The sequence below is a fragment of the Cheilinus undulatus genome, linkage group 7 (assembly GCF_018320785.1).
Source record: "Cheilinus undulatus linkage group 7, ASM1832078v1, whole genome shotgun sequence".
Taxonomy (NCBI): Eukaryota; Metazoa; Chordata; class Actinopteri; order Labriformes; family Labridae; genus Cheilinus; species Cheilinus undulatus.
This window is the reverse complement of record NC_054871.1, coordinates 16,697,553-16,723,688: the sequence shown is the minus strand read 5'-3', so window position 1 is coordinate 16,723,688 and position 26,136 is coordinate 16,697,553. Positions and strand designations below refer to the sequence as shown.

The 26,136-nt window shown below is 38.6% G+C and overlaps 2 protein-coding genes across 5 annotated transcripts in view; both read left to right on the top strand.

The window, feature by feature from the left end:
- Positions 1-62: 62 nt before the first annotated feature.
- On the top strand, positions 63-9,470 carry acer1 (alkaline ceramidase 1). The gene is made up of 7 exons (XM_041791710.1): positions 63-142; positions 1,833-1,945; positions 2,138-2,252; positions 4,014-4,152; positions 6,664-6,801; positions 6,881-7,018; positions 7,631-9,470. The coding sequence occupies exons 1-7, from the start codon at positions 136-138 to the stop codon at positions 7,806-7,808; spliced, it is 828 nt and encodes a 275-aa protein (XP_041647644.1). The 5' UTR covers positions 63-135; the 3' UTR covers positions 7,809-9,470.
- Positions 9,471-14,682: 5,212 nt separating this feature from the next.
- mllt1a (MLLT1 super elongation complex subunit a) overlaps positions 14,683-26,136 on the top strand; it is a 29,853-nt gene continuing 18,399 nt past the window's right edge. For all 4 annotated transcript variants that reach the window (XM_041791635.1, XM_041791633.1, XM_041791634.1 and 1 more), the window contains exon 1: positions 14,683-14,783. In XM_041791635.1, coding sequence (XP_041647569.1) covers positions 14,772-14,783 — 12 coding nt within the window. In that variant the 5' untranslated portion in view covers positions 14,683-14,771. The remainder of the gene's footprint in view (positions 14,784-26,136) is intronic.

The following is a 26,136-nucleotide window of genomic DNA, read 5'->3' as shown; positions in this document are numbered from 1 at the left end:
ATTAGTGACGTCACGGGCTCGTGCAACAGGATCGGGAGGATTTCAATGCCCCGCCCCAGCCCGTTAAATCCACCTGTTATACCACCTGCAGCGGAACAACAGTGACGGACAGCAGGCTGAAAACACAGCAGCAACATGGGAGGTAGGACCAAATCTTTACTGATACTAAGACCATTACTTAACACCTTAAAAATGAATAACAACATATGTGTGGCAGAGCTTTTTCTAATGGAAAAAGTGTGAAACTGCTACACCTTTCATAAGAAATTACAAGAATAATGTTGATATCACTCTGATGAGCAGGTGTTTAAAGAGAGTAAGTTGAGTAATTTGTACATGTTATACATGTAAATGTGAAGTAGTTCAATAACAATGAGTATTTGATTTTCTATCAAAATCTTAATCCATCACGCATATCTACTATATTTACACCAGATTATCTATTGTTTACAAGCTGTAGCTGCTTTTTAAAGTACACCTTAAGGTTAGATTGCTTGGAGGTTTAATGTTAAGTTTCGGTAATGGTGCCCAAAACACTAATAGATGTTTACATTATGCTTGCTGTTTGTTTATTCCTCTACCTTTTCCTTAATACACACCAGGATATATTTAAACCCCTTTAATAGTATTTACAGTTGGTAGGTTGGGATCCAACATGGCTTTGCAGAGCTGTTTGCAGTGGGTAGTGAATGGTTGCCTTGAAAGATAGAATGTGGCAAAAGTCCGTGATGTATGGAAGCTCGAAGTGGACATACATCATGTATTTCAATTTACTGTTTTCTCAGATAAAAGACTAAAATTTGGTTTTCTTAGGCATTTGGCTTATCTGTTTCCTTTATTTGATATTCAAAACTTAGCATCGAAATGGATAAAGATAAAAACAATATCCATGCATGTCTTCCCTGGGCTTCCATAACGATGTGTTTGATTACTCCTGTCTCTTTATTCAATCATGAGTTTTGTTCAGCCTACGGTCCTAACAGTAACATTTGTCATTGCATGCATTTAATTTGGCATAAACATTTTTGGAAATTTGGAACACAATTTTTCATTAAGGAAGATTTACTGGGTTTTAATACTTTTGACCAGCTGAGCCACATATATAGCAGAGTGAACCTTTTTTTTTCAAATAAAGTAGCCACTATATGTTTATAAGTTGTCATTGAAATGTTGTGTCGTATCATTTTTAGTTTCTGGCTGATATGAGAACTAGCTGTTAAGGTAGTAATGCTTAGACCGACACATCTGATGTGACCACCTGCAAATGACAGAGTGGACGTTTTTTTAAAGCTCTAATTTGTGTATCAGATCAGATATGCCTGCACTATACTAGCCACTAACTAGTTTCTGGCTGTTGGAGATTTTATCTAAAAAACTAAACAAAACAGTATCTCATAAGTACAGTCTTCACAAATACGGATTGCACACAAAAAACATCATTTCACATACATTATATATCCCATAAAAACAACACTGAACATAAAATCATCAGTTTATTAAATGTGTACGCCTACTTAGCTAATCCTGGTCCTTTATCCTTTTTCAGTTTACTTCATCTGTTAAAACAGTTCCTAAAGTTTACTTTTAAACTCCCATTTTAATGTCGACCATAAGGTTGGACTAAGAGTGCAAAGCCACATTTGAATACAACTCAGTGAAGAGCTAAATCTTAATTTCCATAAACCACACAGGCAAACAATGCCTGGCCTGTTGGATATATACCCATTCTATCTGCTAGAAGGAACATAAAGGGTGTAAAACTGCACGTGTGAACCTAGTTCCAGGCTGATAAGAAACCGTTTGTTATTGTTTCCCTTACCTTTGTCTGGCAGGTGTCTACTCCAGTGAAAAGATGGCAGGAGTTTTCTCTTATGAGAGTTCAGAAATCGACTGGTGTGAAGATAACTACAGACACTCAGAACACGTGGTGGAGTACTTTAACACTGTAAGTTCTCTATGTTTGTACTGATGCATTTATAATGCACCACTAAGTGACCGTTTATGTTTGCAGAGTTGAATACATGATCAATGGATGCATATTTTTATTTTTGACCAAGAAAAAAACATGAACATCCATAATCTGCTAGTTGGGTTGGTGATTGACTGTTTCGTTGATTAACTGATGTTTTTCCTGCAGATGAGCAGCTTTGTTTTCTTCATTATATCTCCCATCATGCTCTACCTCTTGCACCCTTATGCAAAAGAGAGGAACCTGGCAATTCACCTAGTCTGGATCATGATGATATTTGTTGGTAAGTAAATCCCTGTTTTCATTATTTCAAAACTGTCTGGTATAATCCACTCAGGATTTGAGAGAGTAAATAGGTGAGCATTGAGTTTCTCCCCTCTATTTGATTCACTGTGTAAACATTAGTCACTGTGTCATCATCAATCATGTATTCATTGCTCCTGTTAGTTGTTGATCCAGTTTTGATCAGATCATAAATCACAGTGTTGTGGTTACAGCTTAAACACACAATAGACAGTTTCACGTGGATTCCAAGTGGACCGAACATGGATCCCTGAGGCACACCAGCATGGTTGTTCCTTTGAGTGCATGCTTTTGGCATTTTGAACAATGTGTTTATATACTGTTGTGGATCATTTATGCAAATATTGAAAAAAAAAAGTCTGTGGCTACAGCTTCTCTCTTTGAATTTTTTACGAGAAATTTTTGTGCTATGTTGTTGCTTGACATAAGACATTTTAAAGAATAATACTTTGCCATTGAAAATGGTTATAATGTTATAATGTTGGGGGATGTCACAGCCCTTTAGGGTTGATAAATTTCAGTTGAGACTTGAAGACTATTTCAGAGGAAAGAAAATTTTCAGACAACCATTAAAATTGAGCACATTTATTAAACACAGCCAGAAATGAAATCGAAATGTCTGAAGGTAAATTCTATCAGACTGGTTTGCTGGTTGCACTGCCAGCTTTTGGGCCTTCTTGGTAAAAATTCAAAAACCTTTGCTGTTTGGCCATTACTTCAATCAATTGGTTATATCAGGGGTGTCAAACTTAAGGCCCGGGGACCAAAACCGGCCTGTGGTACAGTTGTATCTGGCCCGCAAGATCATATGATCTATCTATTATAACTTGCCCACTGGTATGAGGTCTGTAGATTACCTCCAGTATATAAATGTAAAGTTATAAAGTTGTAAATTATAAAAAAAAAAAAATCAGAAAAAGTAAAGAGTAAAAATAGTTAGATAAAAAGTCAGGAAGGTAGAAAAAGACATTAATGTTGTCTTTTCATATTTTCAATTTGGCATCTTACAATTCTGACTTAAACTTATGATTTTGATTTTTTCATGTTTTGACCTCTTCATGTCTGATTCTAACCCTCAAGATTCACAATTTATAATTCTCAGTCATATTTTTACATTTTAAACTTGTGATTTTGACTTTCAGTCTCATATATTTGCCTTTTAAAAGCATCATTTTGCCTTTAAATTTTGCGTTTTGACCTTTTGAACTAATAAGTTTGACTTTTTATCTCAGATTTTGAGCTTTTAAACTTATCATTTTGGGGGTTTTTTTGTCTCAGAATTATTTATTATTAGTGTTATTTATTTATTTTTCATATTTTACTTCAGGTGAAAATAAGGTTGACCGTTTATGGTTCAATGTTGACCTTGTTGGGCTCTTAAGTTAGGTCTAAATTCAGAGTCTGTGATTAACTTTGACACTCCTGGCCTAACTAGTCCGGCCCTCAGGCAGTCTCACTGGAGACGTCTCAGCCTCAGGCATTGTATAAAACAGTACTGAGATGGGCTAACTGGCCTCTATTTAGCCGAGAGCAGGTGCATGAACTATAGCTTTAAAAGTCCTATGTGCTTCTCATGAGAGAACTGCAGCTTCCAAAGTTACATAGTTCTGAAAGCAGGCAACCAGGGTGCTCAGAGGAAACAGGGAAGCCACCATTCTCCCCGTGAAAGTCTGCAGAAAGTTGCATACCTGCTGCTTTAAATACTTCCAACATTAAGTGACAGAGTTGTCTCTTTTTGCAGGGCTCTTCTCAGCGTACTTTCACATGACGCTCAGTTTCGTCGGACAGATGTTGGATGAGTTATCCATCTTGTGGGTTTTAGCGGTGGGATATTCTGTCTGGTTCCCCCGCAGGCTCTTCCCTTCTTTCATAAAAGACAGGTAAGGTTCTTCTCTTTAACTCACACATGAGCATGTCACTGAGGTCACAGTCAGATCAATAATCCTATAATGAGGCCAAAAAATACAATGACAGAGTGTCTCTTTGGCTGTTAACCTGAAACCCAACCTGTAGCGGCTGTGGAGCCTGTCTGACGGCTCCAACCAGAGTCATTGTCACAGCAACATATTACGGTGCTGCTGTCTTCACCTGAATGTGACAGGAAGGGGCTCCTACTATTGTGAAAGATTGGAGCTCCACCTGACCTATGTAAATATTCAAGGGTGGGAAGAGGATGAATTAAATTTTGATGAGCATCTGAGAAGAATCCCACCACCCAAACTCAGTAGCCTCTGGCCGATCTTCCAGTTTTCCAAAGTAATGGGTTGGTCCTCCTAAATAATGTAAAGTTTACAGAGCAGCTGAGGGGACAAAGCAGTTGAGGGGCCCTTCAGGGCCTCTGTTTGAAGGCGCTTTGGTTTTTAATTTTTTTTTTCTTCATGTCACTGCTGAGGTTACAGGATAATTTATGAAGTAAAACTAGTGAGTCAGAACAGCAAAATCTACTTTAAAAGTTCATATTCACTAATTTATATGTATCAGTCATTATGTGACAAATTGAAAGAAGTCGCTTGTGATGATAAATCTACAGAGAATCATCATTAATATGAAGTGAAGCTTTATAAAGAGTCTCAGCTAATTGTTTAACTGTATATTATTGTTTTAATTGGTTGTCTAGCGCCTTGGTTCCCAACCTGGGGTCTGGGACCCCCAGGGGGGCACCAAGAATCTCAAGAGGGGCGCGAGGCTTTGTCCGCTTTGAGGCTGCCAAAAAAAGATTTGCAAATATTGACTAAAACCATGATAAAACAGTTATTAAGTAGTTTATGCAAAGGTCTTTAGATAATAAAAGCATTCGTAGGCTTCTTTAGGGTTTTATCAGCAAAACAATTGAAATCTTTGTTCATTTTTGGCATCAGTGTGTCACTTTTTCTTCTCTCCTGGGTCCTGGGGGGCTCCGCTTTTCTTAGGTGCATGTAGGGGGGGGGGCTCCAAGGAAAAATGGTTGGGAAACACTGGTCTAGAGCATACAGTTGCTCAGCATCAAAACAACTACAACCTCCAACAGGTTGACCACTCAGCAACTAAATAGGCAGAAAATACCCCCCCAAAAATACTGACTACTGGACAGTCATTCATAAGAAACACAACTCAAAATGAAGCAAAGATTCCCATAACAACTCTGTATTTTGAAATAGACAATGCACCAGCTGCCAAGGAGTGAAGCCAAAACATTTTGAGCTCCCCCTACTGATCAGCTATGGTGTATATAATAAACCTTTATTATTTATGCTATTATATGGATGATGTGCCATTTTTGACTTGCTTTGCAAAGCCAATGGATTGGCCAGATTCCACAACCGTTATTAAGCGGATCCATCTTGTAAAGCATCAGAGAATAACCGGACCAATCAGCATTACTTGAGGACAGTGAGGCGGTGGTTTAGTTGAAGCGACTGCGAGCCTATAAACAAAGGTAGCAAGGTCCACAAAGAACCACGCTGAAAGCTTTTCTTTGTGGAAAAGATAATTTTGCTCTTCTCTCGATCGGCTTCAGCACAAGTCCGATTTACCGGTTGGCTCTGAGAGTGGAATTGTGTATTGGCAACAGCTGTCTGTTGAACTTCCATTATGTTGTTCAGGGACGTCACTAGGAACTTTAAAGGGTGGCTTCAGCCCGCCCCCCCAAAAAAGGCTAATGACATCCATGATGTAGCACCTCAGTAGCAGTGAATGCCGTCTGCATCTATGTTTGTTGCTCTGATTGGCCTGTAATGAATGTAATAAACAGACACCAAAAAGTCATCCAATCACTCTGAGAGTTTTTCTGCATTCCAAGACACCATGTTTGGGGTGTTGCCCTGATGGATGTGAAATACATCATACTCCCCTGATATATGAAGCAATCCATCAGGCGTCAGGTTAATGATTGACGCTCTGTTGAATGGGGCGCCTGCAGCACTGTGTGTTTTAGATTAGCAGAGGAAATGGGCAAAAGGTTAAGGGGGAAAATAAACAAAACGAACAATAAAGTCATTCAACTTTTCTATAACAATAAGTGTCTGCTTTAAACCATCATAAGAGTCTGTTCTGCTGTTGACCGTGCCAATCTTAGGGATCTTTGACGTGTCTCCTTTGCATGAAGCAGGAACGGTATCAGGATTACAATATTTGATAGCTGACATAATTTAAGTTAATATCAAAAGTTTAAATAGTTTCTCCTTCTTTAAGGCTGTACTATGTCTAAAGCTTTTACAGCCAGTTTCTTCTTTTTCTGAATGAATAAAATATTTGCTGTGTTTGTATTTGCTTTTGCAGGGTCAGAGTAGAGCCACTTAACTGTCCTATTTAGCTATGTTCTCATTTAAATGTTCCTGGGCAGGAGACGGAGAAAACCTTTTCCAAATGATAAGTTTTGGTTAAATAAACACAAGTGCCTTCTTTTTCGACAGGTCCACATTTTCAAGCCTGGTCCTGATTGTTACAGTGATCACTACCGTGTCATCATTCGTCAAACCAACAGCTAATGCCTACGCTCTGAATTGCTTCGGCCTCCATCTGCTTTATGTCCTGGCTGAAGAGATGAAATGGTATGACAGCTCCTCTCTTTGGGAATCTGTTTGTAATTGTTGAGAATTTTTTTAATGACCAGGTTTTTTTAATCAACAGCTGTAATGACCAGAAGGTCCTACGATTAGCCAAGCTGTCAGTGACTCTGTGGGTGCTCGCAATCACCTGCTGGATTAGTGACCGCTTTGGCTGCAGCTTCTGGCAGAGGCTGAACTTCTGCTACCTGCACGGTATTTGGTAGGTCCTAGCTTCCTCTCGTACTGCCCTTTTCTTTTCTTTTCTTTTTCCTTTTCTCTTCTGAGTTTATTGTTTGTTGTTCTTTCCTTGCCTTCATCCTTCATTTTCTCTACTGTCCATCTTTCACACCCTCCTTTTATTTTTTTTGTCTTTAACTTTACATTTGGGTTATATATATATATATATATATATATATATATATAGATAGATAGATAGATAGATAGATAGATAGATACATATTCGGTCATGGACAAAAGTATGGGCACCCCTGGAATTTTTCCAGAAAATACACCATTTCTCCCAGAAATTGTTGCAATTACAAATGTTTTTGGTATACACATTTTTATTCCCTTTATGTGCATTGGAACAACACAAAAAAGCAGAAGAAAAAAGCCAAAATTGACATAATTTTACACAAAACTCAAAGTTTGAGCCAACACTGAAAGGGAGAAAATGTCAGCTTCATGCACAAATGAAATCACATTATTTTTTCTGGGAGACAAATTATTCATACATAGGATTTTTTTTTTTTTTTTTTTTTTTTTTTAAGACTGCTCCATATTTTGAAGGAAAAGCTCATGTGAATTGACCTCCCTCATCTGTATTTTTTAGGCATATCCTGATAGTGATTGCTGTGGCCTACGGCAGCACCCTGATAGCGTACCTGGATGCCAACTATGAGATACCGTACTCTCTACCCGGACTGCAGTACTGGCCCTGTGATAAATGGGCTGTCGGAATACCTCACATTGTCCTGAAGGGCACCACAAGAACACAGAAACGGTGTTAAGACATTTTAAAGCAATTTTACTGTGAATGAAGATTTTTTCAGTGCACCTCATTTGTTCAGTAATTCATGAATATCTCAAGGAACTGATTTCATGACATTTACTCAACACTACCTTGTTAAAGAGTTTTATTTCTACAGAAAGACCTGCTTTCACTCCCAAATTGACTGACATTTCTTAAAATACATATGTAAAGATTTTTACTACAATGGACAGTTTACAAAAATGATTAAATATGTAAAAGTAGCTCTCTTTTTTCATGGAGGGGCTTTCTTTGTGGAAAAGACGCCAGTCTGAATTACACAGGCAACAGCTATACTGAATAAAACATACAACACATTACAAGATTCTTGTACCAAGGCACTGTGATGAAAAAGATTTTAGAAATGAATTCACAAACCACAAAAAAAACAATTCACAAATTGTTTGTATATGCCCAGAAACTTTTGTCACAAAATCTGTTTGTAAAATGTTCTAGACTTTTACAGTTCAGGTGACCATGGAAAGGGGGAATAAATACTTACTATATGTGTAGTCATGTGCCTAGGTAGCCCGATGTGTCATATCCCGGGGCAGGAGAGGGGGTAGGGGCGGCCAGAGACAAGCTCAACACATGCCAACACACACGTGTCAGTTGGAAGCCAAGGCCAAGCTCCACTGCATCACTGTTGTACAGGACTATCAGCGGTTTTCGGGTCCACAGCACAACCATGGGGCTCATGGCAACCCTATTACCGACTGGACTGTACCCTTGGCCATGCTTACTCACCACATCTACCCCCTACTCAATCCTAAAGGTGTAGACTTATTTTTTCCAACAGATTATTTTCCTATTCCCCTGGGACATGCAAGGACATCCAGAGCATGGCGGGGGTCAGTAAATCCTCTGTCCTGCTCAGTGGTGCCCTCAGGTGAGCTTACTCGCCATTACACGCCTTACTTCAAACATACCTAAGAGTACTTTGTACCACTGTATGTCTCCAATTGGAAAACATGGTTATTTTATATTTACAGTTATTATTAATATTATTTTTTTAAGAGTTGTGCACGGTGGTGCAGTGGTTAGCACTGTGATCTCACAGCAAGAAGGTTCCTTGTCTTGCATGCATGGGTCCTCTATGGGAACTCCAAAAACATGCTCATTAGGTTAATTGGTGACTCCAAATTGCCCGTAGGTGTGAGTGCGAATACATGCCTGTCTCTGTATGTCAACATTTTTAATAGCAAGGAATAAGCTGAATAGACAAAGTTTGGCTGGATTATTTTCAAGAATAAGTAACTTTATTTTTAAGATAATTATTTAAATAAGCCCATTATTTATATGATCAAAGTGGTGATAAACTATTTACAGTAAAAGCTGTTTTTTTTTTATTTCAAGATGCAGTTGTTTTCAATAACTTATGTAAATATTCATATATACATGACTGAAATATAAGAGTGTGATTGTGTGCAGGTCTTTTCTTTGACTGCTTTGTGTGATTTAATAAATGCATGTTTTATTCATTATATGGAAAATTAAAGATGTACTGTATGTTTTCTTAAAACTGAACTGTTATATCAGCTACAGTCTTCCTAATGTTTCTTCAGCAATGCACATCTTAAAATGTTTAAGGAGTTTTAAGATACCTCAGCATATGGTGGTTTTATAGTAGATTGCTAGTTGACTTGGCGATGTTTTTTTTTTAAACTCTTGTCAATAAAGTACTGTCTCTACAAATCATTCTCTTTGCAGTAATATGGTTTATTTCAGCAGGATGGCTGTTCTTCTTATTCAGGAACTCTGAAATCTGACTGTTAAGTACATAATGTATGAATTAGCAGGCAAATGGAAAATATACACCAACAGAAAAGTTTCCACATTTATAATCCACCCAATAAATGTAATCTTTGAAAAAACAATCACTTCTACCACTTCCATGTTGTATTGCATTCATATTTATTTATGGCTAATGACTGACTTGTCTCTGCGTTTTTGCAGCTCTAAAGCTCAGAAAGTTTCCTTGATGATTTGAGAATATTCAGAATATTCAAACTTTCCTCTCATGATGTTTTCAAGGTAAAACAACCAAAACATGCAGCAGCAGCCACATATGGAATGACACGTTAGTTCTTAGTTCAGTAGTGACCTCTTGTGGTGGACTAACGTTTGACAGCCAGGTTGGATTTCTTTCACTCAGACTGACTGAGAGGCAGAGTGGATCTGTTTTTTTAACCAGCAGTGAAGGAGAGGAGGCACTAAACCAGTGCAAGTGTGGTGACCTTCTGTCCCATAGCAGAGGTCTGATCATCTCACATCAGTCTGATCTACTTGACTGCAAACAACCCTCACCCCCTGACTCAGTAGAGAGATGTACCTAATAAGAGGGTGAGCTGGTTTCTTTTTAAGATGAAACGTGTACACACAGAGACAGAGCCCTGTCACTGTAAATGCAACAAAAGATTGATCTAAATCTATCATCTACCTTTAGATTCTTGGCCTGTATTAGGTGCAGGCCTGCCTGCAGTGTTGGCTTGGTCACCGAAAACCCCAGAGACTGGGCCCTCAGCTGTGATTTATTGATGATGTCAGTGCATGTGTGTCTGATCAGTAGCACTGGTGCTAGCCTGGCAAACAGTTACTACATTTTGGAGCTGAAGAGAGTGTCCAGCTTGTTCTGAAGGCGAAGTTAAATATTCTTGCTACTTTTAGCCCCTGTTAACCCATATTTTGCCACTTTTAACACATTTTTGCTCATTTTTACCACTTTTTTCCTCTTCCAAACTTTTTTTTTTGCCAATTTTAGTCACTTTAGAGCCACTTACAACCACTATTTGCCACTTTCAACCCATTTTTTAAAAACTTTTTATTGCCACTTTTTGTCCATTTTGCAATTTTTTTGACAATTAGTCATTTTTAAGCTACTTCTTACCCTTTTTGCTCATTCTAGCCACTTTCTAGCCACTTTTAAACTGTTCTTGACACCTTTTTACCACTCTTTATTTATTTATTTATTTATTTATTGTCAATTTAAGTTATTTTTAGTCGCTTCCAACTCTTGTTTGCCATGTTTGCCCATTTTAGCCACTTCCAACCCATGTAGCCACTTTATTATTGCCACTTTTTGCCCATTATAGTCACTTTTTAGCAACCTTCTACCTGTTCTTGCCAAATGCTGCTTATTGCCAATGCTTTTTGCTGCTTTCACCCATTTCTGACACCTTTATGCCAATTTGTCATTTTTAGCCACTTCCTGACCATTTAGCAATGTAGCTATTTTTGATTTCCACTTATTGCCCATTGTAAGTCACTTTTAAGCCATTTTCCCCCTGTTCTTGGAAAATGCAGCTTATTTCCGCTGCTTTTGCCACTTTTCACCCATTTTGACACCTTTTTGTCACTTTTTGCCCATTTTAGTCACTTTTTAGCCACTTTAAATCCAGTTGAGAAGGCCTGGCTAACAATCTCAGTTCCAGCTCATCCCAAAGGGACTCCAGGCCAGTGAGGTTCTTCCACACCAAACTCATCAAACCATGTCTTTATAGTCCTTGCTTTGAGTGCTGGGGCACAGTCATGTCAAAATAGAAAAGTGCTTTCACAAACCGTTGCCACAAAGTTGGAAGCATATCATTGTCCAAAATGTTCTGTTATGCTGAAGCATTAAGTTTGCCCTTCATTAGAGAGAAGAGGCCCTCTCCTTTAAGTGGCGAATATTACACCGCTCCAGCCGATGCTTTGCATTGGACTTGGTAATGTGAGGCTTGCATGTAGCTATTCAGCCATGGAAACCTATTGCATGAAGCTCCTGCTGAAGTATTTGTGTTTACATAAATGCCAGTGGATGTTTAGACCTCTTCAGCTGAATCAGCAGAGCGTTGGTGACTTTTACACACCATAATCCTTGTTTAATCATTAATAATTAACAGGTGCGGCCTAATATTTTTTCCATATAGTGTACTAAGTCTGAGAGGACACACAATGACAGTGCCTATGAGCTTCAGATTTTCTGTCTTTCTTATGAAGCCCAATAAAACATCGGCAGCGGCCAAGCTTTAACCTGACTGAGAGTGACTATGAGAAACATGCAAGTCAGTGTAAGCAGCACAAGCTGTTAAGCTCTATACAGTGCATGTATAGGTCAAGACACACACAGTTGCCTCTATTTAGAAGTGTTAGAATATTGTAAATACCAGTGAGGCTCGGCTAGACCGACATCTCTGCAGGGAATACAGTTTGCCTGCAGGCCTCTGCTCTCATTTCTGCAAGTGCTTCCAGAAAGGTGTGTGTCATGTTTTCAGCTGTTATACAGTCAATATCCATGATTTGTTACAAATATCAAATATGTCTGACTCACTACAGAGTTGTTCAGCAGGGTGGGGAGGCTGTGCTGCCAGATGCTGAGTGCTCGCAGTGGTTGAATCTCTGCTGTTTCCAGACTGACATAAACCAGACGCGTGCAGATGGGAATCAGAATGATCTTTATCAGACAAGCATGTGTTTTGTTGTGTATATTTGCTCTTTTTATTACATTGCTCAGAATGCTTGTTGAGAACACATATTTTAAATCAGCTTTGACTGCTGGGAAGCCTCTTGCTGTTTTTGTGCTTTTAATGGTGGTAGAGAGAGCTGCAGGGATGCATTTTTAGGCCTAATCAGGAGTGAGCACAATGTTACATCAAGAAGAAGCCTAGGATTTTTTTAAAAATGGGTTTTTGGATTATTGCTGAAAATAAGATGTGTTTCAATAAAAGTTTATGACACTTAAATTAATCTCCATCAACTTCAGTCCTCATTAAAGATTTAAAGGATTTTAACCCTTTGAATGCCACTTCGATCAACCCCCAAACACTGCCTTTAAAAACATGACAGAATAATATTTTTGCATTTTATGGATAAAATCATTTGATCATCTTCAGTCCAGACCACAACTATCCAATACTGAGTTAACTGCAGAACATTAAAGCATGTGATTAATCACAATTTAAAATGAATATATAAAATAAAATAACTAATTTAAAAAATTCAAAAAACATGTTGTGAACTCATTGTTGATCATAGCAATTAAAGGTAAATCTTGTCAGCCTTATTATATTTTGCAGTTTTGATCAGGACTAAGTCCGATGAAAAGATTTAATGCAGAAAAGTTAGTCAAAATATTCATGAATAGTATTTTATGAGGTTTTTAGGCGAGTACCTTTTTGTCTCTAACGGCTTTAACATCTGCTACTGATGCTGAAAACAATAATTTACCCAATACCAAGCTTTTGTTAGTACTTCTTTTTGTGTAAGACTCCCAATATGCTGACATTTTCTCTCATATTTGACCATGAAAATACATCCAAGTTTGCCCAACAGGTGTTCTTCTTTTAGCTTCCTTTGATTATCTGCAGGAAATAAGAATCGCCTTTTGAGTTGTGATCTTTGTGATATTTTAATGACTGATTTTTTGTTCTTGAAGATATTGCTTTTCCTCAGCATAAATAGTTCAATGAAACTGCATTTCTGACAAGTTTTAAACTTCAGATTTATAGTTATTGTGTGTAAGTGTGAAACCTGGGGCACATGTCTTTATTTTGTATTTCCCCCACTCCATTCCTTTTGAAAGGACGGATTTAAAGCTTGATGTCTTAATAAAAGGGGGACCTACCTCCTGTCTGACAGCCAGGTGGGATTTCTTTTACTCAGATTTGACCAAGAGGCTGACTGGATTGGTTTTTGAGCAGCAGGGGGAGAAGAGGAGGCACCAGGCCAGTGAGAGAGTGGTGACCTTCTGTCACGTAGCTGAGGCCCGATAATCTCACATCAAAGTCGGAGCACCACGGAGACCTGACTGCAAAAGGCCCTCACTCTAGCTCTGTAGCAGAGAGAAGTCAGTCAGGAGGCATAAAACCTTTCTTCCAAATGATGCATTTGGACAGGATCTGAAAAATGTATAATAAAGTGTAGTACTTTTTAATTTAAATACGCAGTATGCAAAACCTTAATCTGGATTTTTCAGCAAATTCATGCTGAAGGACTTGAAGATTTCCCGATATGTTGATCAAACGGAGAAGGAATGCAATGTTTGCCTGCCTTTACTTATGATTCAATATTTTCTTTTCATTTTCATGAGCTAAATAAGATAACCAAACTAGAGGTTTTCTTCAAAATTTTGAAATAATTGCATGAATGACTCCACAGTATGTTTTTTTTTAAATTCCAATTCCATTTTCATGTATTTTTTTCCACATTAACTAGATGTATATTTGTCTTTATCTAACCTATAGCCCCATATTTTGATTCTAAAGCCCTGATTTTCAAAGTCACTTCTTTGTTGTTTAGAAAAACAGTAAATGGAAAAATGAGACTCAGCCAAATAAATAAATGGGATTATAAAATGTGCCGTTTTCATTGAGTTTGATGATAAAATTGTTTGTGGCAGAAGCAATTCCCTAAGTTTAAAAGCAATGATCAGACAAAAATACGGCTGTGTTCACAAAAACGGCACCAAGAGTTACAATTCGTTTAAATAACATGTTTTAGGGGCATATCAAGTAAAATGGGGGAGATTTAAGTCCTGTAGTTGGGGTATTGATATTGCATTAGCACACTAACAGAAATAGCGAAACCTAAACAATCGAATCCCGATTAATCAATTAGCATCATGTGCATTTTACAATTGAAACAGAGCTGAAAGCCATTGGGACAAGCCCGCTGTCACTCGAGACAACCACCACAAAATGCTTTAATTGTATTTGCAGCTCAGAGGCTGCCCCGCCTTTCAGACGTTCTGATTGGCTCCTTTCAAGAGTGCTTAAATTTTCGGCCTCCTGATTGGCTGAGAGAGCTTTCTGTTTTGGTTGCCTGCCAGCAGTCGTCTGGAAGGGGAGGGGAGCCGTCTGCCTTCCGCTTCTGGGCTGGATTGACACACAATGAGGAGCAGAGGCTGGGGAGACGCTCCACAAACGCCGCTGTAAATAAATACAACAATCACTGAGGCCAGAGAAACATGGAGAACCAGGTACTGTGGCTTTTGTGTCTCCTTGTGGAATCTGAACTTTTCACAGAGAAAATGCCAGCAGACTTTGCGCTGGCAGGGCAGGAATGAATCCTCTGTTCTGCTAGCCAGAAGAAAAAAAAATGCTCCTGCTGCTAATGAACTCGTAGTTGTTTGGCTCTGGAGCTATGCTAGCTGGGCACTCATACATCGGTATTTACCGCTAGCTAGCTTCAGTCTACACACCATTCAGCACCGCTGCATAGCTGTAGCCACAACCGGGCACACAAAGAGAGTTACACCTGGTGTTTATTCTGCTCTGCTGTGTTAAAAACGCACATGCACTCTTTCAAACAACAAGTAGAACAATTTGACTCGGGATTTTGCGTAGCTAGGCTAAGCTAGTGTACCTATCAGGAGAGTGTCGGCCGTTGGCTAAAGGCTAAGGAGCCGCTACAAGGCGCCGGGGAAAAGATTTGTCCTCTCCAGGTTGGGCAGGAGAGGAGGGGTGGTGTCTCCACTGCCAGCGGCCTGAAACCTCACAGGCAATGCTTATTTTACCAAAAGGACCATACAAGTTCTGTTATATATTTGCACTGTTTGCAAACAGTCTGTTAATGTTTAATGCCCATCATATTCATGGTTAAAGACTAGATTTCAGATAGCATGTTGGCAAAGCTCTGTGGCAGACGTTGAACTTGAATCCAGTCATGATGACCACCCATGCTGCTGCTGAACATGGAAAATCAAAGAATATCAAACATAATTTTAAGACCTCATTTTGTTAAAATATTTGCCCTTGCAGTAGTACATCTTGAATCTTTTTTTATTCTACTGCATGCATGGATTTACACAATTAAGATTTAAGCCTTTTGTTTAAAAGTTACATCATTTATGTTGCAGGGAACAGAAAAGTGGTAAACCAAATTACATCTCTGCTAACAGTAAGGGAGATATAGCTTCAAAGTGGGTTACTCTTTAAATGCCTGAGGGCATCCAGGACTATATTTCAGATGGTTAGGCCACACACACCCAGGAAAAGTGGCTCAGCCACTTTCTTGGAGCTAGTCCCCATTCAGTGCTGGCCCCTTTGAAGTTTAACTGGATCTGTGAGTGTTCATCCAGAGGAAGTCCTCTGCCTCAACTTGGGAGTCGTGTGGTTGTACTTCCTCCGTGAATGTTAACTATTTATCATACAAGTGTTTCATTGGGTTGTTTGTGCATCAAATAGGTCTTAAGTTGCAGGGTTGTTGTAACTTGTAGCTAAAAGTAATCAAGTTTGATGCAGCAGCTTTGCAAGCCCCAAGACAAAAAAAAAAACCCTCTTAAAACCTTGTATTATAACATTATATGAAAACAACCTTCCAAAACCTAAGGGTTATCTAAAGAAAAGCACACATTTAAACATATACTAAAATCTTCCCTCAGCTCCTAAAGCAGATAGAGACATTAAATAAAAACCACTTAAACGCTTGGCTTTAACCTTAAGTAATTGGATTTGCCTAACATTTTTTGGGATCATCAAGCAAACTACAAGAAGGATTGTGTGACATTACAAAACCCACTAGACTCAATAGCAGTATTGTTCCTGTGATATTCTCATCTAATTAATTCTGGTTGCTGTCATCTAAAATACTGCTGTGCTGTATATTGCTCCTTTCATTCAGGTTGTAAGCCATCGTTTGTGTCTCTGCTTATTTAAAAAAGAATTCCTCAGCTTTTCCATATGGAAGCTAAAAAGGCTTAATCATGATATTTTTTGATCACATATGCCTTCCATGCATGTATATTAGTGAAGTGAATCTTGTTGCAGTTCCTTGACCATAAGTTGTAAAAAGCAAGGTGCGGAAATTGCATTTGGTAGAAGCATGCCAGCATTACATCCAGTCTTAACTTTCACCATATCATTACTTGCAGATATTAACTTCAAAAATTAATTTTTGGTATCAGCTGATAGAAATTTTCTGCCAATATTTACAGCAGATATATCAACTGTTAATTTTGCGGCATCTGTATGAAGTTAGTGGTGTAAGTTTGTGGTGTTCTGGGCATGACCGGTAGACCTACAGTGCTAAGTTCTTACTGTTTTGCATATTTGTCACACTAAAATATTTCAAATCATCAAACAAATTTTAATAAAGATAACCAAATAAATACAAAATGCAGTTTTAAACTATTATTTCATTCATAAAGGGGAAGTTATCAGGCCTCGTGTAAAAAAGTAAGTGCACCCCCTTGTTAAATCATGACTTAACTATGATTAACCACATTTTTTGGGGGAAAATCTGAGTTCAATTTCACAAGCCACACCCAGGCCTGATTACTGCCGGTCCTGTTAAATCAAGAAATCACTTAAATGGAGGCTGTCTGACAAAGCGAGTAGGCTAAAAGATCTCAAAAAGCGACACATCATACCGCAATGAAAATAAATTTAAGAACAGACGATAAAGTCACTGACCATGGTGAGAACCACTATCCACAAATGGAGAAAACTTGGAACAGTGGTGAACCTTCCTAGAGTGCCTGGCCTACCAAAATTACTTTGAGTGTGCATCAATGACTCATCCAGGAGTTCATTAAAAGAGTAACATCTAAAGACCTGCAGGCCTCACTCGACTCAGTTTGGGTCAGTGTTTAGGATTCAGCAATAATACAGACAGGGAAAATGGTATCCATGGTTAAAAATGTTTGAAATGACATAAATGTGATAGAGTAAAGGACTAGAGAATTATTCACATATAAGTTCCTATGAAGAGATTCTTGCTGGTTATGAAACAGACTGAAATTGATATCGCTAAAGGACTAAAAAAAATAGTAATGCTTGAAAAGCTGCCAAAGGGTGGGTGTCAGAGGAGGTGATTACCCAGAAGGTCTTTATTGATGTTTTCTGTGGCAAGATTGCCTGTCACGTTCATGTTTGACTCATAAAAGAAAGAAAAAAATTTTTGTTTGTTTTGCCAGAAAACGTTTTTCATTCATGTACATGACAAGGCACAATTTTGTCCACTAGGGGCTCCAAAACTACTCCGACTGAAAGGTTTTTACAGGAGCTTTAAAAAAGCTGAAGTCGTTTTTTAGTTAAAAACTCAAACTGGTAATTTATTTATCAAAATAGTTGGGGATGATTTAAAAGTTGACAGTACATGAATGAATTCTTGCTGCTCCAGGCTGTTCCTGTTAAAATTGTCAACATTGTGCTGTGGCGTCTTTGTGTGTACAGTCTGGGATCTTTTCTTTGTTTTAGTCATAAGATCTGCATGCACTAATGCTGCGTTCAGGATACCAGGATGAGTGTTCATGCAGCTCTCCCTTACACACCTTATTTCCGATGCTCTAATGTTTTCCTTGGAAGCTGCGTCTACATGTGCCTCGGCTGCTGCTTTTTGGAATTGACTGTTCTCCAATACAAGCAACTGTTTAATCTTTTTGCTGTTATCTTCTTTGATGTGATGAAGGCTTTAGCTGAAACCTGTAGCTCCATCAAAACACAGCTGCTGTTGTGACCGTGTCGGTGTGTTTATCCTCCCAGGCAAAGTTTCTGACTTTTCGTTAATCGTTTAGATGAAAGTTGGTCATGAGGGGTGTTATTTACATGTCAGCTGGGAGTTCATTGTTTTCGTGTGGGAGCCAGTGCGTCTGCCAAAATGTGTATTTCCTCTCAATTGGAGCTGTGTATGAAAGGAGAGAGGGAGAGAGAGCATGCAGTCTTTCAATTTCAGTGACTTTGTGTTGTCTGGATTTGTGTTGTATGTGTGTTGACTTTTAATAGCAGATTGCTGAATAAATATGCTGCTGTGGGGCTGAAGTCCATCTGACTCTTGCAGCACTGAGAAATGTAACCATTGTTCTCTTAGTAATATCTCCCTTGTGTCTCATATTTTCAGGCTGTTTTACACGGTTCACTTCAGTTAGTGTCCATCTCAGTGTGGTTCTTCAGTATTTTCTCAGCCACAGACTTCCTCGTGGCCTCATGACTTCAAACCATTTGCAGAAATTTTAGTTGCTTTTCAGGTTTGTTGACACATTCATTTATTTTTAGCCAAAGTTGTTTTTTTTTCTACTCTTTATCTGTAATGGTAAAACAAATCAGGGATTTCATTAGTGGATCTCGATGACGCGAGTTGTTAAATTAATCCCTTGTGTATTTTTAGTGGTAAAAAGCCCAACATTTGCTTTCTCCAGCTTTTAAATTGAACAGCTTCACTGCTTTTACAGTGTTATATCACTGTACATTCAGTATATTTGAGTTAAGCACTTCTGGTCACAAAAAATAACATTTTTACGATCATTCCTTGGGCCCCTAGAAATTTCAGTTCGCACTGATGAGGCCAATCTGATAGAAAAACAACCATGAACTGCTAAAGGCATTTTATTTTTAGCGCTAAAGTATAAATTATTTAACCAGCGAGTAATTGATAAATCTGCCAATTATCTGCTTGTTTATATTTGTTTATTGATTAATTTGGGATATGATGAAAAATACCGCAAATGTCTGGTCTTGCTGAAATTCACCATACAACATTTAATGTTGCAGAAATCCAGTGTGGCCAATTCATCAATTGTATTATCAGTCCAATTATATTTCTGACTGCCTGCGTACGTGCACTGAATAGTCTTAAACATGTATCCAAATAAAAGAAATGTTCAGAATGAAATAACTTTTTGAATGTTTTTGTTTATAGAAAATTATTGGAACAGAAAAATTTGATATAGGATGTGATGATTTAAATCTTGACTGTTCAGTGCAATTGCTTGAGTTGTTAATTGTACTCTAAGGATCGTGTGTTCTCACCATCTATAGCTGCGTTTCCAAAACCTCTCAAATAGGGTTGTTAGAAAATATCGATACACTGATATATCGCGATATTACACGGTGCAATACTGTATCGATATTTTAAAATGCAGTATTGATATTTTTTAAAGTAATAATTTACTTTGTTGGTGTGGTAGTTTGTGGTGTAATTTCACCTCCTGACTGCTAGTTGCGGCAGACACCACCAGCTGGCAGCAAGCAGTTGACTCTTTCCTCTTCTCTGCTTAGACAACAAGCTCATCAAGACTTCTGGTCTGAGCAAGCCAGTTGCTCATGCATGCCCAGCAGTGCAGCTTCTGCTGCATTCGTAGCGAGTATGTGGGCTTGTTTTGGCTTCCAAAACATTAAAGACGGTACAGATTTATACGGGAGTCAAATCATTTGTAAGATATGCCACACCAGAGTGAAGTACTTGGACAACACAACGAACCTGAGCGTGATAATCATAGTGATAGCTTAGCGGCTAACATGAAAGAAGTCTGCTGAAGCTACCGCTGATTTTTACTCATGTCACTATAATTACCCTGTCAATACTTTGTTTTTTTGTAAGGACCTGTGCCATCACAGAGTCGTTAAAAATGACGGCTTCCGTTAGGCTATATGATAAAAAACCACTGTCACGTCATGTCCTCCTCACAACACAGTCCATCGGTCCTTAAAGCTGGACATAAGGATCAGTCTTCCTCCAAAAGCACCTTGTCATTATGTTGAGACATACAAGTTGATGTACCATGAAATGTAAAAGATTTTAGTACATTTACTCTATATTGATTTATTTTCCTACTTTTCTTTTAGAAATCCTGAAAGCATTTTAATTCATTACAACAAATGGAAATAGATCCTCATCTTCAAATTTTTTAAATCCTTCAAGATTTTTAAATCCTGGCTTTCAACCACGCTGGGGTCATGTCTTAAGTGATGTGTTGTGTTACTGCTGCTGTTATCTTGGCACCATCTTGCGGCATATTTTAACGATTACCGCATTCGACCTCTTCCTTTTTAAAGCTGAATCACAGCAAGATGACGGATCCAGCGCTGTCTCTGGTCGGCCGTCTCTGAACGCAGCTAACTCGCCGCTAACTTGCCTCGCTGCTCTGTTTACTTCTTTTACTCTCCCATGCTTTTCTCCTCTGCTGATAAAAACAACGCGTATGTGCAGAGGAGAGTTTTCTGGATGGGTGGGGGAGTGAGCTCTCTGTTGTGAGAGATGCATTCAGGGACAAGGGGAGAAGCGAAACCTCAGCGAGAAATGCACGTTGACAGCTTAAAACTTCCACATAATTTTTACTGGATGTTCGCGATATAGTCATTTTATGTATTGTGTGTGGCAAAAGCCGTGATACATCAAGTATACTTGATATATCACCCAGCCCTAGTTCAAACTTATCAAGGCAACCGCTGTAGATGTAATCATAAGTGACCAACACACAACAGGATTTGAGCATTCCTTGCAGCAGAGTCACATGAGATTTTACAAGAATTGCAAGGCTCATGCCCAAAACTCCCTTCAATGGAAATGCATTCAAAGCGCAATTTTATTTCATCGAAATTTAAGAAATGTGGCTTTATGCCACTTATGTTGCAAATAAACGGTAATGGAAACTGATCTTATGTCACTAGGGCTGAGTATTGTACCAACACATACCTACCGCACCAAATTAAATGGCAGATTCCTGTGCTTCATTTTGGTACTGTGCCACTATGACATGACCCTCTGCAGCTCCAAATTAAAGCCACTAAAAGCGTTATGTTCGAGTGCCTTACATAAAGAAGCTACACCTTTACTTTAATGTTCTATTGGCAGATCTTTAAGATATTTATTTGAATCATTTATGATGACAAGACAGATTTTATTCACCCACCGCCTTTTACCATACTTTTTTCTCTTAAAAAATAAATACCCAACCCTATAGGACACCCAACTTGTTATGGTCATCTTGTGTCTATGAATTCAATCTGTAGAAATGTTACAAATGCCTATAAGATAAACAAGTTCACACATTTGTTTTGGCTCCTACACAAATGTTTGCCTTTATTGTTCCTAGAACCCTAAATCCTCCCTGTAAATGCAGATAAAGTAGCATACACTGATGTAAATATAATGCTTATTAAAATCTTTGCATTAACTTGACAGAAAAATCCTGCTCCGACAAAGTTAAAAAGTGAAATAATTGAAAACCCCAGGATACAGAATGGTAAAGGGGGTTGCTCATCTCTCTCTCAAGAATGGGGCAATGCTGACTTATACCAAGACGCAAATGTTACAAATAAATATGTGGCAATGATTGAAATAATTATTTGATTTTATTTTAGTGAACACCATCACAGAAAAACAAACAATTCCCTGTAACACTTCTCTGTCCCTGTGGCTTCCAACATTATAGCACAACTTTGTTTACCATCCAAGCAGAGTTCTTTACATTTATCTTCACATGGTAGAAATCAAATCTTTTTATGTCACTACTGATTGGAAAAACCTTATGATGCTCTTGGGAATTAAAAAATATCAAGAAACAAAAGATTTAGAAGCAGTAATTTAAAGATCATATATTACATCATATGCTTAATTATATGCTGACTCCAGGCTCCTGGGTAGGGCTTTTCTGATAACAGATTTTCAACTTTGATACAAGTTTTATTAAAATCAACCTGTTTCTAGATCACTGTATTTGTGTGACTGACTTAGGGCTCTCAGGGGTTTTCATAAGCTCAGCTGTCAGGAAAACAGATGACTAGTCAATTAATCTCAGCCTACTTCTTTTTTCAAATTATAAGCTGAATTAAATAAAGGTATCACTAACAAATTTCAGCTCAAACCTCGATATTTTAGATTTAATTTGACAGTTTATCAACTTAAAGTGATTTTTCTTTTTCCTTGCTTGTTAAACATAAAATTCTCATTGTTTTTGTTAGGAAATCAGCTGTTACATAATGTGTGTGTGACTGTAAGTTTTTTTTTTTTACAGGTTTCAAACTCTCAGTCTTCTTGTTGAGTCTTATTTTTTTTTGGACAGTTTTTGGGCTTTTTGCATTAAATTGATTGGACAGCTGAAGAGAGACAGGAAATATGGGGAATGAGTGGGGGGGAACATGCACCAAACAAGGCCAGGACTGGGATTCTACCCTGTTAGCAGTGCGATGAGGACTGTAGCCTATGTGCATGGGCGTCTGCGCAACTGACTGAGCTAAACTGGCACCCTGAAAGTCTTCTACTAATTGAAGTGTGTAAAGCTGTAAACACAATTCGCCATTTTTCAAAAATTCCTGCAAAAAAAAAGCACATCAAATCTTGCTTTCTGACAGCTTTGGACTAGCTCAGTGATTCCCATGTGGGGCCCATGGCGCCTGGGGGGGGGGGGGATAGTGATGAAAAGGGGCATGGTAAGGCTAAAGAAAATTAATTAGTGTGAGCAAAGCATGGTAATATTGCAAAACATCTTCTAGGTAAATACAGGGCAGACAATGATTCTAGAGAAGACATAATTTCTGCCAAAACAAAAACAAGTCATAGCTCACCTTTAGCTGTGCCCTCGACGATGGGGACTGAAAAGAGAGCCTCACCCCATCCTGATACCACATCCTACATGTGTGACACTGGTTTTTCTATGTACGTCACTATACAGTATGTCTGTGTCAAAATTAGGTTTGGTGAAAATAGGTCTGAAATCTGAATGTCTTTTAAGCTTTGGCACTTCTGTACCATCATCACTGAAATAATGGATATTGTTGTTTTAGTACACATGAAAATACTGACATGTTACTCCTCAGTGTGCAGGGGTGTGGGGTTTTAGGGAATTGCCCTACAGAATGACCAGGCAGAGTGCCAGTCTGTGTGTATCTTTGTGTGTGTGTGGGTGTGTTTGTGTTATGAGTGTGAGTTACAGGGTGCCAGTGCCAGACCAGCTCATCTCAGTCCTGTCCCCTCTAATCCCCCCACTCAGTCCCCTCTCACGAGCTGTTCCGGCGGGGCCAAAATCCCCACATTCTTCAGTGGTCCCCAGGATAAAAAGTGCCTTTCTGCTCCCCCCCCTCCTCCCCAAAGACACCCACCATCCACTCCCCACTGCCCCCACTGCCCTCCGTCACCAAACCCTCTTCAGTCGCCTTGCGAACGCCCACCAGCACGGTGTCATTTGTTTGTCCTGTTGCTGTCTTTGTTCTAGGCAGACAGAGGTGGCTCGAAAATATGCCTCTCTTCTGGACAAGCCTTTGAAATCTGTCGCCTCAGGCAGCTAATAAGAGAGAGTGTCCCCGCACCAGTACAGCTTTGTGTTTTTCCAAGCCGAGGTAGCATCCCTCAGTACTAACCTCAGCTCAGACACTCAAAAGAGAGGGTTTGGTTTAATATGGAAGCAAAAAAACAAAAAATAAGAGCCCCTGTGTTACAGTGGAATCTCCAGCCTCAAGTGTTCTTAAAAATCAGGGTTGCATGATTTTTCGTTTTCCTGTTGTTATCGCAACATTTACAGAACCATATCCCAAAAGTCTAAATTTACCGTAATAACTAAAAACATGATTTTATAAACGAAGCAATGTTTTCTCACTCAGCTTGCAATAGGGATGGGTACAGAATTCGGTACTTTTATTGGTACAGACCAAATTCTGTCGGTACTCCTGAGTACTGATTCACGCAAAATCAAATGGTACCATGTTTCGGTACCTTGTGACTGCAAGACAGTGGAAGAGAAGTCAATTTTCCATGCCTGACGTGAACGCAGCATTGCATACACATGAGTAATGACGTTGATAGCAGCGAGCCGAATCAACAAAACAAGCATGACTGATAGGAAGCAGTTGAAGGGAGCGCGCCACTTTTTCAAAATATGATGCAGATCTCGCTGCAATATTTGTGACATGAAGTTCAAGGTTTTCCATGGCAAACTTCTGATCTGAGGAGGCACTGTGATGATTGATGATTCCCGCTGCCGGTCCCGCTGTTTCCTGCTCATTTGCCCCTCTCCCTCTCTCTCTCTCTCTCTCTCTCTCTCTCTCTCGTACCGAATCCTCACTTTAAACACCCTGATTTGCCTGTTTATTATGTGGATATCAACCATGGAAATATAGTAGATAAAGGGATATGTTTGTTTGCTCAGTCACCCAACAGACACTGGATTAAGGGCTGGGTTTTCATTTGTGCAATATAAAGAAAAAAACACTGGGTAGTTACAGTAGTTAAGGTTTTCCATGTTGGAGTAATTTTTAAAAACACTTGTGATGTTACATTACTGTACTGGTTCAAATGTGAAAGGTACCCATCCCTAGCTTGTGTACATTTTACCTGTTGGATGTTGGCTGGAATATTATTGCTCTGCTTTTACACCACTCTGATGCAGTCAGGTGAAGCTATCCACCTCCCTCAGATTAATCAGTGTCAGTTTAGTTTTTAAAAAATGTAGATCTTTTTTGGGGGGATAGGCTTGTATTAAACACAGGTGTTATTTTAAACATGAAACAGACATAAAAACTGTGAGCTGATGTGACAGCTGTAAATATCGGCTGCATGTATGAATATGTTTGTGTTGTTTTGGACAAAACCAACAAACCTTCATCAGCTGAAGTCTTTTTTTGGTTTGCTTTTGCTCATCCTCATTGCTTAAACCTTTACTCCTTAAAAATGTGTTTTAAAGACTGACGTGTTCTACTGCGGTTTTCAAATCACAAGAGGTGGAATATTTCTTTTACCTAAAGTTTGTTTAAAAATATCAGTTTAAGCCATTTCCTAAGCAGAGAATATGCTTGCATGATGCCTCACACATCATACAAACATTCACGTGATAATTTTTTCTAGAATAGTTTGCAAAAACTCCTACTTTCCTTCTTTTTGTCAAGGTTTTTCGTGTTAAAAATGATGAAGACATAAAATCATCATTCCCTTCAATACGACAGTTCAAACTAAATCTGCAGTGAGTTAAAATAAGTGAATTGGAAAGTTTTTCAAATTGTCTAGTTGTATCTACTTATAATCTACTTAATATTTTGTTTGCTGTAATATAGAATGATTTATCGATTGTATGTTGAGAAATGTATATAAGATAAGGAACTTAAAAATAATTGAATATTAAATTGCTTTATTGGGGAGAAAAATTGCAATCAGATTATTTTCCAAAATCGTTCAGCCCTAGTACTGAAATGTGTCTTGTAATTCTATTATAGCTAAATTCCCCTAACAGCTAGGGCTTGTGTCCACAGCTGCTGTTTTTAAGCTGGCAGCGCTCATTCAATATCAAGCCAATGTATTACTGTGTTTTCAGTGCCAAAGCGACCTTGGTGTCAGCTGTTTTTTGCAGTTGCACTCACAGAATTCTCAGTTGAAAATAGCCCAACTTTTAGAACAGCGTTGTACACATCAATCTCACTTTTCCCTCATGACCAATCAAAATCAAGATGGGCTGGAACCTCTTAAATCAGCTTGTCAGCAACAATTGTGGCAGAGAAACCAAATTGACTTGTGTTTTTGAGGGAACATATTCCAGGTCAAAAGTTGCTGGATTCTTTTCCATCAGTTTGCATTATATTGGATTTTTGCCTATATCTGATGTGCTGATACTTACAAACTTACTGTAG

Bases quoted from the DNA above. Each gene is read 5' to 3' on its own strand.
- acer1 (XM_041791710.1), top strand. The intron at 6,802-6,880 runs GTATGACAGCTC...TTTAATCAACAG, and splicing joins CTGGCTGAAGAGATGAAATG to CTGTAATGACCAGAAGGTCC. The intron at 7,019-7,630 runs GTAGGTCCTAGC...TGTATTTTTTAG, and splicing joins TGCTACCTGCACGGTATTTG to GCATATCCTGATAGTGATTG.